The sequence below is a fragment of the Alternaria hordeiaustralica genome (assembly GCF_023758085.1).
Source record: "Alternaria hordeiaustralica strain BMP 2776 chromosome Unknown scaffold_25, whole genome shotgun sequence".
Taxonomy (NCBI): domain Eukaryota; kingdom Fungi; phylum Ascomycota; class Dothideomycetes; order Pleosporales; family Pleosporaceae; genus Alternaria; species Alternaria hordeiaustralica.
Window position 1 is genome coordinate 232,624 of NW_026056797.1, and position 14,996 is coordinate 247,619.

Consider the following 14,996-nt stretch of genomic DNA (forward strand, 5'->3'; position numbering starts at 1 on the left):
TCCCGAGGTTCAGGCGCGCCACTGCGCCGCTGACAGATTGATGTGTGTCGGTAACAAAGCTTGACCGCGCCTTCCGTGTCTGGGCGCTGCAGCCCAGCCGTGCTTGTAACGGAAATTGCGTGTGATGACGGAATGGACATATTGAATCTCAGGAAACATCCTCCAATGCAGTGCTTTCACTTTCACATCACAGCGCTTTCACAGTAACGAGACACACGGCAATGGCGACTGTCCAGTTATCACGCTGCCAGATCATCATCGTCTTACGCCCGTTACTCGCCTGATCCTCGGTCACCGCTATCAGACATTGATCCCACACCAACATCCAAGACCCAACCACCGCTTAAATTCCCCACTAAGCACCTAATAAGCGCGCGATGCGGAGATCCTCCCAGACCCATTGGCCATGTCGAGGCAGGAATCCCCAATCGAGCGTGTCTAGGCGAGATGACCATGCGCGAGAGAACAGCTCCACGGCGGGTCAGAAGCTTATCTCTCTCGGCGTTGCCCGAGCTAGTGTGTACCCGGGACCGTTTAGAGAAGAAACCGAGGTCGTTAGATTCGGCGGACCTGGTCCCTGAAACCGGAGAGAATGGCAGAACCATTACTACTTTCCGCAAATCGGAGTGGGCCGGCCACGCAAATTTTCTGCAAACAGATGAGTGTCTGGAAGGCTGGAGATTGGAAAGATTATGGGTCGGTCGGTGCTGTGTAATGGAAAGGGTTGGATCTTTTGGTTGCAGGATTTGCCGATGCCTTCCTATCTCTGTGGCGGCACAGCGGTTAGCATGACTGCAGCTAGACTTGCGTTTGCGGTTTTTTATACGAGTATTGATCATGCCGGGGTGTGCCTTACATCGAAGCGAACTGGCGGACTGGCGAACCACAACGACTGTATTTCCAGGCGAGGGCCCGGCAGCCCGGCACCACATTGAGGTGTGGTAACCAACTACTCTGTCACAAACACCAACGTAAGATCACCGCGTGCCATCGCCGCGTTTGGCAGGTGCTTGCAGGTGTTCCGGGTTGGGGGCGAATCGGTTGTCTGCACGCCGAGCGGGCAGTGGCGCGACTAAGCTGCCAAGGGAAGGCTTCGACAGGCTTTGTACCGGACGACTATGCTTATCTGGTTAGAACCAGGGCTATCAAGACGTTACATCGGGCCTGGCGAGAGTGCTTGTGCGTGCTTGGTCCCACTGCCCTCGAGCGACAGAGGCGAACGTCGGAGCCATTGGGTAGGTGAATGCCATGTGGGTACCGCGTGTGCTCAACGAGGGGGTGGGTTAAATATGGAGGTGTCTTCGTTCTTCTGGTATGACTCCAGGTGTTACCGGATTTCCCTCTCACCCTCTGGTCACACTCACTCTGGGCTGCCTCTCTATTGACCGAATCTTTGGTCGCAATTGAGATCTGAAACCATGGCTACCGCCCACGAGACTACTGCGTATGTTCTGCTTCCCCGTCGGCCCTTTGGTACTCGGGTCCACTGGGATTAATACGGGTTACTGACATGTTTGACAGCGCTGAGGCACTCCAGCACGGCCAAGAGGTCGCTGACAAGCACCCTCACCTCTACGGTGCCACCATCAACGACTCCAACGTTGCCGGCGCGCATGTTTCCACCGAGAAGGACGCCGCGCTCACTGCTGGCTCCCACTCCGATGCTGCTTCCTATGTCCAAGAAGAGGATGGCATTGGTGGCATCAGGCCCACCGCCGAGGAGTTGAAGACACTCCGCAAGGTTGGAGAGCCGCTCCCCAAGAGCGCTTTCTTAGTCGCCATTGTCGAGCTCTGCGAACGTTTCACCTACTATGGTGCTTCCGGTATCTTCCAAAACTACATCTCGCGTCCTCGCAGCGGTGAAGAAGGTCGCGGTGCGCTCGGTATGGGTCACCAGGGAGCCACTGGTCTCACCACCTTCTTCCAGTTCTGGTGCTATGTTACTCCCATTCTCGGTGCCATCATTGCCGATCAGTACCTTGGAAAGTACAACACCATCGTCATTTTCTGCTGCGTCTACATCCTCGGTCTTATTGTCCTCACCTGCACATCCATTCCTACCGCTCTGGATCACGGCGCCGGTCTCGCTGGTTACATTGTTGCCATTATCATCATCGGTCTCGGAACTGGAGGTATCAAGTCCAACGTTGCGCCCTTGATTGCCGATCAATACAAGAGGAGACAAATGGTCATTGGCACCGATGACAAGACTGGCGAGAAGGTTATCATTGACCCTGCCATCACCATCCAGAGGATTTACATGATCTTCTACTGGTGCATCAACGCCGGATCTCTGTCTCTGCTCGCTACTCCCTACCTGGAACGTGACCGCGACTTCTGGAGTGCCTACCTGCTCTGCCTCTGCGTCTTCTTCGTTGGACTGCTCGTCCTCGTCCTCGGCCGCAAGGTCTACGTTGTCCGACCTCCTCAGGGATCCATCATTACCGATGCCTTCCGCATTATCTGGATGATGATCAAGAACCGCAACATGGATGCTGCTAAGCCATCATACCAGGCCGGCCTCGGCAAGACCAAGGTCCTCAACTGGGACGACCACTTTGTCGATGAGGTCAAGCGTGCTCTTATTGCTTGCCAGGTCTTCTGCTTCTACCCCATCTACTGGGTCGTCTACGGCAACTTCTCCAACAACTTCGTCACCCAGGCCGGTCAGATGCGTCTTCACGGCATTCCCAACGATCTGATGCAGAACTTCGATCCCATCGCTATTATCGTTTTCCTGCCCATTGTCGACCAGTGGCTCATGCCCACACTCCGCAAGCACAAGATCGCCTTCCCTCCCATCAACCGTATTGTCGCCGGTTTCTGGATTGCGTCCTTCGCCATGATTTACGCTTGCGTCATCCAATACTACATTTACCACTCTGGTCCTTGCTACATGACCCCGCTAGCCTGCGACGCTGATCTTGTCGATGGCGTTCACCAGGGTAACAACATCCACGTTGCCGCCCAAACCGGTGCCTACATTCTCATTGGTCTCTCTGAGATCTTTGCCTCCGTTACTGGACTCGAGTATGCGTACACCAAGGCCCCGCCCAGCATGAAGTCCTTCGTCCAGTCCATGTACCTGCTCACCAACGCTTTCGGATCTGCCATCTCCGAGGCTCTCAACCCGCTCGTTGTTGACCCCAAGATCCAGTGGATGTTTGCTGGTCTTGCCGTTGCATCGTTCATCGCTGGTTGCCTCATCTGGATTCTGTTCCACCACCTCAACGAGACTGAGGACGAGATGAACCAGCTTGACCAGGACTACGACAAGGACGAGACCTTGAGGAGGAGCAGTGTGCACGGAGACCGCACTGTCGGTGTCCACCATTCTATTGATGAGAAGGCATAGATGGGTTTTAGGAGATCCCGAAAGGGAAGTTAGTATGAAGTTAATGTGCCATATTGCATGGCAGCTATGATACCAAGATGAGAATTTAACTGTTCAAAACAAATCGTCTGTCCCTTGATAATGTGATGTGCAAATCAATGGCTTTTTGTTTCGCCCTCTAAACGCAGTGATGTCGATGCAGTCTGAACTGTTCTGCGCAGCCGGACCTCGATTTACCCCAAGACCGCGTCCCTGTGTTCCACGGTCCGCTGTTGTTCGGCAGCGTACAACGATTCCAGGTTGTCTGGTATATGTTAGAAGAGCGCTCTGAACCTGCCCAGACCACCGCCAGTGAGAGCTAGTGGGGGCGCTAAGCCAGCCCCGCATTTACCATGAAGCCTACTGGCGAAGATACTTTACACCCATGCACTTTCCTTCACTCCAGTTGATTGTTTGCTGTGCAGCGAACGCTATTAGATAGACGCCTAGATTCGCCTTCCGCATTTCGTCTTTCCAAACGTGCCTTCTCCCCAAATTGTCGACGATCTCGCTTACCTGCTATTCTGGGAGACTAAGCAAGCCTATGGTCACCTTCTAGATTTGGCCTGTCCTAAGCTCGTATACATCGTCACACCTCGTATCGTTTGGCCCCTACGTTCGAGACACCGCTTCCTTCCACCTGTGATACGGTATAGCTCTTTTGTTCAGACGCGTCAGCTCGTGCGCTCGTTCCTAGCTGAAGTTTATCTTGTTTGCTTTTGTGCTGGTGCTCAACCTCCTTCAGCCTCTCTTTCGACCTAGCTAGCTACTCGTCACTTACCACCTGCCAACTTTCTCATTCGCATCACGCTACATGCAGCAACAACTGTTCAAGATGACATCTACAATTACCACAACACCGACGACGACCTACAACTACGTCTACACAACCTACACAAATGCGTCGCCGAGCCCTTTCACCAAACCCACAGAGTTCCCGTCCATCTTCAGCTACGGCCCTGCAGTAGGATGCGCCTCCAACTCTGCCATACCCGATACACCCGCGCAGCCTTCCAATTACCCTCTCGGTCGACCGTCCGGCCGCGATGGCGGATGCGTCATCAGCAACGACGCGGACTTCAACGACCACGCTTTCTGGGACATGTACGCGTGTTGTTCTGGCAATGACAGCACGGCAATGGGCAGCCCGTTTCCTTGCACGGCAATGTGCTCGGCTAGCGACGAACAGAGCTTCTTGGAGCTGGGAGAGTGTCTGAGCAAGAGGGTCGATGTTGTCATTTGCACTCCACCGTTCGACGAGATTAGCAAGAATTCGACGGACCTGGATACAGCTAGTAGCAGTGGTTCTATGGCGCAATCCTCATCGGCGGGGACGATGAGCGAGAGCGGAGGCGCGACTGCGAGCTCAAGTGGCGATGCGAGCGCGAGTGCTAGCTCTTCGAATGCGGACTCGACGGGCGCTGCCAGTGCGGTAGGCGCTACACACGGCGCGTTTTCGAAGGCTGGGTTGGCGGTATTCGGCATCATGGCGCTCGGCTCCGCTGCGGGCATGTTCTTGTGAGAGGGCATGGGTGAGGATAATGTATATTATAACTGAGCCGGTCTTACTTCCATGTCCCCTTCCATACCTTGGTGTAAATTTATCTAGTCGTAACATAATTCACGAATTGTTCTCATGCATGCCTGTGGTATGATAGTCTTATGGCATGGTTAGTGCTTTCCTGAAATGGTCCTATGCCCATAAACATCTCAGACACTACTATGCTGATGGCCATACCATAATGTGACGCCTTCATGTTGCGATAGAATGACGAAGAGAAAGAATCGAAGAGCCAACGAACGCGAACTCCTGCATATCATTCCAGGATGCGCATATAGAAAGAGACGAAGTGAACATGCAAATGTCAATTGACTTTCAAGAAACACGTAGGTACAGTATTTACAACCACCTAACCCGCTACCGCCGCTGCTGAGCCAACACACCGAAGACCAGTTCGTCTTCGTGATTGGCCTCGTCGACCATACGAGTGTCACCCATCGCCTCTGTATCCTTTATGGAACGCGACAAAAAACCATGCTGTGCAAATCGAAGCAAAATGCTGCCGCCTTTCTATTTGTTTCTTCTACTTCTTACCGATCAACTTCACCTGCAGAGGAAGTTAGTAAATGCCTCATATGCACTTCTTGGAGATAGGACTTACCAAACACCAAATCCATTGTTCCGATAATGGCCACAGCATCGGCAAGCAAGTGACCTCTTGAAATCTGGTCCATGCAGGCCAAGTGTGCGAATCCAGGTGCCCTAATCTTACACCTGTATGGCCTCTCGCTACCATCTGAGACCAAGAAGACACCCATCTCTCCCTTGGGCGCCTCAATAGCACTGTAGGTCTCGCCAGGTGGGACGGTGTAACCCTTGCTGAAGAGCAAGAAGTGGTGGATGAGAGCCTCCATGTTCTCCTTCATGGCAGCGCGTGGTGGGGGCGCGATCTTGTAGTCTTCAACCTTGACGGGGCCGGCTGGCATGTCGTTCAAGCACTGGTGGATGATGCGGAGAGACTGACGGAACTCCTCCATGCGGCAGAGGTAACGGTCGTAGCAGTCACCATTGACACCGACTGGGACATCGAAGTCAACCCTGTCGTAGGCGTCGTATGGCTGCGACTTTCGGACGTCCCAGGGAACACCGGATCCTCGGAGCATGACACCGGAGAAAGAGTAGTTGATGGCGTCGGCAGCTGAGACAACACCAACGCCCTTTGTGCGGCCAATCCAGATACGGTTGTCTGTCAACATCTCCTCAGTCTCGTCGATGCGGTCACCGAATTGGGTAGCCCATTGGTAGATATCGTCGAGAAGACCGAGGGGGAGATCCTGAGACACACCACCGGGGCGGACGTAGGCTGCGTGAAGACGGGCACCGGAAACACGTTCGTAGAATTCCTGGACGTAATCAGCATGTGCAATCTATACTTTTGCCACGCACAACTCACCATGAGCTTCTCACGCTCCTCGAAACCCCACAAGAAGGGCGTCAGAGCACCGACATCCATAGCGTGGGACAAGACCGACATGAGATGGTTCAGAATGCGGGTGATTTCACCGAACAGGGTACGGATGTACTTGGCGCGGATTGGGATATCGATGTTCAGCAGCTTCTCGACAGCCAGCGAGAAGCACTGCTCGTTGGTCATCATGGAGACATAATCGAGTCGGTCAAAGTATGGCAGGGCCTGGAGGTATGTCCGGTACTCGATGAGCTTCTCTGTGCCTCTGTGCAGCAGGCCAACGTGCGGGTCGGCGCGCACAATTTCCTCTCCGTTCAGCTCCAGAATCAAGCGCAACACACCGTGGGCAGCGGGATGCTGGGGCCCGAAGTTGACAGTGTAATGCCGGATCTTCCTGGTGTCTACATGTTCGTCCTCCTCCGCTCGGGTTTCCTGGGCCGTCTCGGCCGGTGCAACGCCGCCGAAGTTGGAATCGGTCGGGACCAATCGTGTCCGCTGGCTCTCCTCGACTTCAGCGTATCGGCGGGGGAATGTAGTCGACAGGCAGCGTGCAATGGGCCGTGAAGGGATTGCCGATCGGAGCTGGGGTCGGGAGGCGTTGAGGCACGCTCGCTTCGCCGCGGGGCCGGCCAGACGCGCAAAGGAGACGGGCATGGTGGTGGTATCTCTCCCTACGTCGAGTATAGGGCCTCAATGGGCGTGTAGAGTGGAGAGTGAGGGCGTGGCGTTGGAGGGGAGCTTTCCTCATATCGATGATGCTACCAGATTGAGTCTACCGCCATTGGCTGCGTGGGTCTTGGCGTGCCGGCGCCTTCCTCGAACTTTTTGTGAACATGGAAAGTGCTCCCCTCCGAAAACACCAAACTTGACCCCAATACCGCAACCATGTCGACGCCGAGTGCACAGGAGCAGATCAAGCGCAAGGTACTTACGCGACTTGGAATATGGGGTTGATCTTCCGCTAATGTTACAATTAGACGCTTGGAGTTGGTCCAGAGACAGTCACCAACCAGCAGTCCACCGACTTCCCAGGACACTGGCCGGGCGAGAACCACGAATGGGACTTGGAATACTTCAAGGAGGTATGCGCGACTAGATTCACGTCAAAAATACAGGACTGCGTACTAACCAAAGGTTCAGAACTTCAACGTCACTTTCCACAAATTTGTCCCCAACAATGCCGAGTTCTCCCTCACTGGTATCGACACCTCAGTCGCAAACGCCTTCCGCCGCATTCTCCTCTCCGAAATCCCTACGCTCGCCATAGAAGACGTCTTCATCTACCAAAACACATCCATCATCCAAGACGAAGTGCTCGCCCACCGCCTGGGCCTCATCCCCCTCTGCGGCGACCGCGAGGGTCTTCGCTGGCTGAAGTGGTACAAGAAGCCCACAGACGACGACGAAGGCTCCGGAACACCCTCAGACTATAACACCATTGCGCTGCGACTAGACGTGGAATGCACATGGCAGGAGGGCGGTCTGCAACGAGCAGTAGCTGGAGAGACCGATCCCGATAAGCTCTACGTCGGCCACAATGTCTACGCTAAAGATATCGTCTTCCAACCCCACGGCCGTCAAGAGGAGAAGTTTGCGCAAAGCGAAGGGAAAGAGATTCGGTCTACAAACCCGGATATCCTGATCGCAAAGATGAGGCCAGGGCAGAGCATTTGTCTCAGCATGCACGCTATCAAGGGTATCGGACAAGACCACGCCAAGTTCTCGCCCGTCGCAACGGCGTCGTACCGCCTTATGCCTACCATCGACATCACGAAACCCATCATCGGCGCCGACGCAAAGAAATTCGCGCGCTGCTTCCCCCGGGGCGTCATCAAGCTCGACAAGGTCACTTCCGAGGATGCTCAGAAACACGCCGAGCTGGAAGGCAAGGAAGGCGAGCCCAAAGCCGTAGTCGAGAACGCCATGAACGACACCGTTAGCAGAGAATGCTTAAGACATCCCGAATTCAAAGACAAGGTGAAACTGGGTCGGATACGAGACCACTTCATCTTCAAAGTAGAAAGCACTGGCCAGTGGGAAAGCGACGAGCTGTTCTTGGAGAGTGTCAAGCTACTCAAGATCAAGTGTCAGAGAATTAAGAGGGGCTTGGATGAGATGCAAAAGTAGGGAGATTTGTGGAAAGAGAGAGTGGGTGGGTTTGCATTGCAATGGCGTTCTAGGGCATAATGGTGGCGGGTTTCGAAAAGTCTACGATATCATGGAGCGACTTCTTTTGCATGGGTTAGACCATTGGCATTGTGCCTTTGAGTGATTGTCGAAAGGCATAACAAATGACTATGTCATACGTTCAATTCGCGATTCGCACTGAAGAGAGCTGGTTTCATGTGCATGACTTGGTCTCTTCAATTAGAAGCGCATGCAGTGAGTTTTGAAAACATCCTGCTCCCCAGAGGGAGGCGTTTGCGTTGGTATTAACGCCGGTGCCGTAGCAAGGTTAAAGTACAGTCTGAAGACGCAAAGAACGGTTTCTGCTGATACAGACAGACGTTTTACAAGAACCAAATTGACAGGCACAAAACTGGGGTACATGAGATTCCGTCCATCTTGGGTACCCTAAATTCAGTCGTTTTTGGCTATACCTAGTTCTTGGTTCTCCTGGATCTCCGAGTATGGTGTCAGTGCTACTCAGGTCTGGTGTAGGGCAGATCAAAAGGCTGGAAAATGCATCGGCATCCAGTAACCATGCTACTCAACGGTACGACGTTTTTATATCGATCCAATCATCGACAGCATAAGAGGGATCATCATGTCAGTCTCTGCCTTGTCTGGATGTACGTCCTAATCAAGCACCAGAAAGCCGATTGCCACTGATGCGTTGTCTCGCTTAGCCTTTCCACTGCACTGCCTCGCTCACATAGCAAAGGTTCTTCCTACACACTAGCCACTGACAGTACTGGTAAGCATGGGCCGTCTAAACATTTGCACTGGATGCAGAAGACTCGTGGGAGTTGCCGAAGCCCAGTATCTGGCATGACTGTTACCATATTGGATGCGTTGATACTGTTGTCGGATCAAAGAACAGCGCTGTTCTAGTACCCAGGTACCATGCGCGACAGGCTTCCGCGCATGAGACAAGATTTTGGTGTGCATGAGCACAAAGCCTGCCCATGTGATCTCTTGGGAGTAAAAATGCTTGCAGTGCTCAGGCCTATGTTCTACCTAGGTACTGGAATAGTACCCCGTCCAATGTGACCGCGCCATGCGGGACAGTAGGCCAGGCTGACAGCGATTCGCGGCCAGTCCAGGTGGCGAGCGTTGAACTTGACCGGTCCGAACTGCCACAGTCGCATGTATATGCCATCCCACCAAAATGAAAAGCTCGCCATCGTTCAACATCACCCTTCTATTTTCATATTGAGCCAACGCCACTGAAGTCTTCTACAACTATGGAAGTGGTTGGGTGTGCTGCCAGCGTCAGTCAGCTCTTGGTTTATGTCAGCTCATCTGCCTCAAGTCTTCGAAGGTTACAACATGAGCTCCTGAATGGCGGCTATCACTATCAGGTCGAGGTATCAAACATTCATCTTTTGCTCAACATTGTCTATCGTCTTCCGGATTGGAAGTTGGAAAATCATCATGTCCTCCCTCTGCTGATAGCCATATCTGGGGTCGCATGTCAAGCAGCGCACCTCCTTCAACCAAGAAAGATGTTCGGCATCAACTGGACACCCATCACACGTCAAGGAAAGATTAATGCGACCTTCGAATCGCTTGATAGACATCGAAGACTACTCCACTTATATATATCTTCAGCGAATCATGGCGTTCTTCTTAATATTCGAGACACCATCGATGCATCAAATCTTGGGACGTGTCGAAGAACCACTGGGACAACAAGCAAACACAACGAGACAGCCGCAATTATTGAGATTGAAGAAGCAAGCGATCCATCGATAGCCTCTTCCGTGGGCAACATGCCAATCATGTCCGTCCTGGAGAGTCAATTCACAACGCGCTCCCAAACGGTACTTACAAAACCAACAAAAGCATTGGACGACGTAAGTAAGCCTCCATGTGAGCGACTCGAGTCTTGTTCTGAGTTTGAGTGCAGATTCAGTCACGCGGCGATTCGCAAATACGACAGCAGCCTTCGCTCAAGCGCAAAACCGTAGCGTCCGTTGCAGATATACCGCAGCACGAGGCCAGTGCATGCCTTTCTAAGCCTTCCAATATCCAAAGTACTTCCCAATCGACTACGATTTCCCGAATCACCGAAAGTGGAAGCGCCTCTATAGGTCGTCCGACCAAGCATGTGTACAGTGCGGATGCTGCCGATGCAACTTCCAATGAGTCTGACTCTTCAGGCCTTGCGAAGTACGATCCGACATCAACTACAGTAATTGATTCAATTTCTGGGGACCCAAAGCTAGCCTCTGAGATACCGTCGTCGAGTAAGGCAGATGCACCCAATTGCAATGGAAACCAAGTCAACGTCTGGAAGCATCCATCGCCATCGCACATGCACCCAGAGACAGAGGATGAGCACAATAAATATGGAGGGCTTCCGACGCTTAAGTTTGAAATTCTTATTTCCTTAGATACACAGAAGCAAGCAGCACTGAGATCGGTCTTGAATGAGCAGAGTCAAACAACCCTGGTAACTCAAGGGGTGAGGGGTGGAGACCATGTGCCAACGAACGTGGAATCAGCTGAGCGGGAAGTCGAACGCCGTCGCCAGGCATCTGAGATGTTGGCGGCTTTATCGAGAATGTTGGAAACGGGTTGGTGAGGTCGGCAACTGAATGATGTCTTGCGCATGGACGTCGATGCGTGTAAACATCAGTGGAGATTGTTTTGATGAACGTACTGGTGCTGAATTGCAAGCACAACGCGGTTGAGTAACACTATACATCATCTAGACTAGAGAATATAACAAGCTTGCTTTCTATTGGTACAACTAGACATTCGGAACTGACACGTATTTATACAAAAATCATAGCTCTACAAAGAGTCAACTGACAAGCACCGAACCGGGGTATATGAGAGTTTGTCCACCTGGGACACCTTGCTAGATAAACATCAAAGAAAGTCGTATAGAAGTTGCGAGAATACATGGGCGTAGTCGTTGCTCATTCGCGTTGAATCGTTGCGACGAGAGCTGGGAGGTTTCCACAAGAGGACATGCTGACAGCTATGAGAGCTCTGCCAGCGCATCGCTACACAGCTTCTGCACGCTTTCAGGGTTGAAGCGTGGGCGCCATGTCATATTCTTCCTCTTCTGTTGCAGCTTCTCCCGTTCCTCGTCTGTCAGCATGCAGCTGCTGCGAGGATCTTTGAACTGCGACTTGGTGGGGGATGGCGAAGGAGTCGGGAATGCGAAACGCACACCACGGACACCGGTCGTCTCTTTTAGGGTCCGCACACTAGTAAGATGGCCCTCTACCATGCGGACAAAGGCGGGGGTGCCACTCGGCAGCTGGACCCCTGGTTTCGATCGCACATGCTCTGTGGATAGAGGTGATAGGATGCTGTCGTTCTTGATGTGGCGGGACAAGGGTCTAGGGTCGGCACACGAGTCCCATTCCACGTTTTTGCCGGGTGGGGATGGAAAGCGGAAGTTCCTCAGCGCAAGATCTGGGTCTACCTCCAGGTCGAAGGCATAGGAATCTGTGCTTGAGGTCGAGCTGCGGTAGCTGCTTGTTGAGTCAAAGGACCTGACTCTGGATGACCGCCGGAACCAAGTCTGTTCGTCTGGGATGGTCGCAGAGTCTGGTGTCAGAGGCTGGTCGTCATCCTCCATCGGCGCAGTGGAAGATGGCGAAGGTGGTGTAAGAGCGACGATGGTCTCATTGTAGTACTTTTCCGCCGCGTTCAGTTCCTTGTAGCGATTTTTGAGGGTAGCTTCCCTTGCCAGTGTGTCGTGAGAGAGTGCAATGTAGAAGTTCAGATAAGCGGAATGGATGGGATGGATCTGTTATTCGTTAGCTCTTGCTTCTCGTGTATTGCGCTTGCCATAGCGACTTTCAATTTCTGGACGGTGCGCGGCGTAGTGTTACTTTTACATACCTTGTCATTGTTATCGCCCAGTAAACGCTCCCCAAAACTTGCGCATTGTGTGTAGTGTCGACTAGCATACAGATCCTTGAGAGCCTGCATTTTCGCTTTCAACATGTAGGTTCCAGCCTGCGCCAGCATATCGCTCAGTCGTTCGAAGTTGTGGGTCGGTGAATGTGGGTCGAACTTGATTGAAGAGCAAGCAGCGATTGAATTGTAGTTGCGAATGTGAGCTCGGGCGTGAAGCAGACCGGATACAGCCGGAAAGAAAAGAGAGAAGCGTAGCCTCAAAGAATGAAAAAGTGAAGCCGGCTTCAGGGTTTATTGAATTGGTAGCGATGTAAGCAGTAAAGGCAATGATGCAGGGTGCGCTTTCCTCTTCTCAATGCTGGTCAGAAAACGGCGTGAACGGTTGAAAGCGATGCAGCTACCAGCGCTCAGTGGAGAATCAAAAGCAAAGCCGAACGCCCATAATGGGCCATATTATATGATGCCTCAAGGGCCTGACCGTGCCTGACTAGGCCTGACGTACTATTTCTGCGGGTGAGGGTGTGGTAAGAGGGGCGAGTCCGTTTCGAATGCAGGTTACGTTTCATAAACCAGCTATCCCTACCCTTAGCGCGCCGAAGGTGGTCAGGTACGCAAACACTTGCCGTCATTGGGGTTGAAGCACGCATAAGGTTTGAGGAACCCTCGTGCAGACTGCTTGATTTGCAGTCTCATGGCAGTTGGTGTGCATAGTTGCTGCCTCACTGAGTAGTGGTGTAGTCGTCTGCCGGCGATTTTTTCCTCTGCCGTTGTCTGCGACTCATGACCTACAGCTGAGGGACAGGTCGGCATTGGAAGCCGGACATTAGCTTTGCCAATTTGCTGTTGGACCATGATGAGATATATCACACACACGCCAACTTGCAGATGATTGATCTAGATCCGAGGTCGATCGCGCTGCACTGCAGCACACATCTGCGTGGTGTTTACCCAAGCGACCGTTTCCGATCTGGCGTGGAGGTTGTAGCGAGGACGGAGGATGCCGGGGCGCTCCTTGAGGTGGCTGGTGATCTTAGCCTGCATTCCTGCGACGACAATGGTGCAGCAGGAGAAATGACACACGTGATGAGCATGACAGTACCTAGATCTGCACGGTGCTGCCCAGATGTGACGTAGGCCGCAGCGTAGATGCGGTCGAGAAGCAGACATGACACAAGGCACGAGATTCAACCATGAATGTTTTCCACGAACTGGCTGGTACAAAAGAGCTATGAACAGATGGTTATTCTACACAGCCCATGAGGGAGATGGAACCAGATCATTGGGATATCAAGTCTAAAGCTCCTGGAGCGCTTAACCTTCGGAAGCAGCCGCACCGGTAATAATCTCGACAAGTTCGCCAGTAATGACGGCTTGACGCGTTCGGTTGTAGAGAATCTGGAACTTGTTGATCATGTCTCCAGCGTTCTTGGAAGCATTGTCCATGGCGTTTTGACGCGCAGACTGCTCGCAAGCGTGACCCTCAGCCAGCGCCCAGAAGAGCGAGTTGGCAAGAGCGTACTCGCGGAGGTTGGGGAGAACCTCATCCTCAATCTCGAAAGCAGAGAAGTTGGCTAGATAGATTGTCAGACAAGAATTTTGCTACTTGGAGGTGTGACGTACCAGACTGGGCAATAGCCTCCTCAGAGTAGGCCTCCTGGATGGTGGCCTCGTAACTCGAAGCGTTGATGAACTTGTTGTAGACGATCTTGATGGAAGCGTATTCGGTGGGCAGCATGGAGATCTGGTCGGCAATGTGCAGGGAGTCGGCAAAGGTAGGAACGTCCTTTCCGGCACCGGCGAAGGACAGGACCATGTTCTTTCCGTTGGAACGACCAAGTTGCGCCTTGCACTTCTCGCCAATGACAGCCAACTCAATGTCGGAATTCTGTTGGAGCATAGCCCTGACCTTCCTCGACATTCCCGAGTGGATACCACCGCAGAGGCCCTTGTCGGAGCTGCAGACGATGACGAGGTTCTTCTTGCCCTCACTCTCGATGGGCTTGGTCTCGGCGCTCTCGAAAACGGTGTTGGACGTCTGGCCGTACTTGCGGGACTCGGTCATGGCCTTCTGGGCACGGGTGAGCTTGGTGGAGGCGACGACCTTCATGGTCTTGGTGATCTTCTCGATGTTGCGAATCGACTTGAGGCGGCCCTCGATTTCACGGAGGGTGGCATAGCCGGCAGCGTTGGAGACGGAGAGGGTTGCGGGCCTAGATACACAAGTTCCAGTCAGCACTCGATGCAGCGGGCGATGCAATGGCTCCGGCAATGGGGGGTCGCAGAGCGCGAGAAAAGCTGCGGGCGGAGGTGGGAGCGTACCGGGCGGCGGCGGCGGCCATGCCCGCCTTGAAGGCCGGGCGCGCAGCTCGTGACAGCATCATGGCTACGGATTGAGATGAGTGGAGATGGCGACAGCCGGTGGTGGTGCTTCACTGCTGTCTTTGCTGAGCGGAAGCTCTCATCGGGCAGTCGGGACACTGAATTGCTTTCCGCGCTAACACGCCAAGTGTCACGTGAGAGATTCCAGCAGAGGACACCGGATGCGGAGCCTCTCACCGGCGGCACCGCGCTCGTGGCAGTCTGCGTGCAGTGTAGAGTGTGTCTTTGAA

The 14,996-nt window shown here is 53.2% G+C and overlaps 5 protein-coding genes across 5 annotated transcripts; 2 read left to right on the forward strand and 3 right to left on the reverse strand.

Annotated features, from left to right (window-relative positions):
- Window positions 1-1,418: 1,418 nt before the first annotated feature.
- J4E84_009020 (uncharacterized protein) lies at window positions 1,419-3,355 on the forward strand (the record flags this gene model as incomplete). The annotated part of the gene is made up of 2 exons (XM_049391586.1): window positions 1,419-1,444; window positions 1,522-3,355. 2 exons carry the CDS (start codon window positions 1,419-1,421, stop codon window positions 3,353-3,355), a joined length of 1,860 nt encoding a protein of 619 aa, XP_049240714.1.
- A 2,109-nt stretch (window positions 3,356-5,464) lies between these two features.
- On the reverse strand, window positions 5,465-6,996 carry NUO49 (NADH:ubiquinone oxidoreductase 49kD subunit; the record flags this gene model as incomplete). The annotated part of the gene is made up of 2 exons (XM_049391587.1): window positions 5,465-6,277; window positions 6,328-6,996. 2 exons carry the CDS (start codon window positions 6,994-6,996, stop codon window positions 5,465-5,467), a joined length of 1,482 nt encoding a protein of 493 aa, XP_049240715.1.
- Window positions 6,997-7,227: 231 nt separating this feature from the next.
- Window positions 7,228-8,469, forward strand: J4E84_009022 (uncharacterized protein; the record flags this gene model as incomplete). Its single annotated transcript, XM_049391588.1, has 3 exons — window positions 7,228-7,266; window positions 7,320-7,424; window positions 7,483-8,469. The coding sequence occupies 3 exons, from the start codon at window positions 7,228-7,230 to the stop codon at window positions 8,467-8,469; spliced, it is 1,131 nt and encodes a 376-aa protein (XP_049240716.1).
- Window positions 8,470-11,494: 3,025 nt separating this feature from the next.
- Window positions 11,495-12,498, reverse strand: J4E84_009023 (uncharacterized protein; the record flags this gene model as incomplete). Its single annotated transcript, XM_049391589.1, has 2 exons — window positions 11,495-12,274; window positions 12,370-12,498. The coding sequence occupies 2 exons, from the start codon at window positions 12,496-12,498 to the stop codon at window positions 11,495-11,497; spliced, it is 909 nt and encodes a 302-aa protein (XP_049240717.1).
- Window positions 12,499-13,698: 1,200 nt separating this feature from the next.
- Window positions 13,699-14,768, reverse strand: J4E84_009024 (uncharacterized protein; the record flags this gene model as incomplete). Its single annotated transcript, XM_049391590.1, has 3 exons — window positions 13,699-13,958; window positions 14,008-14,597; window positions 14,707-14,768. The coding sequence occupies 3 exons, from the start codon at window positions 14,766-14,768 to the stop codon at window positions 13,699-13,701; spliced, it is 912 nt and encodes a 303-aa protein (XP_049240718.1).
- Window positions 14,769-14,996: the final 228 nt, after the last annotated feature.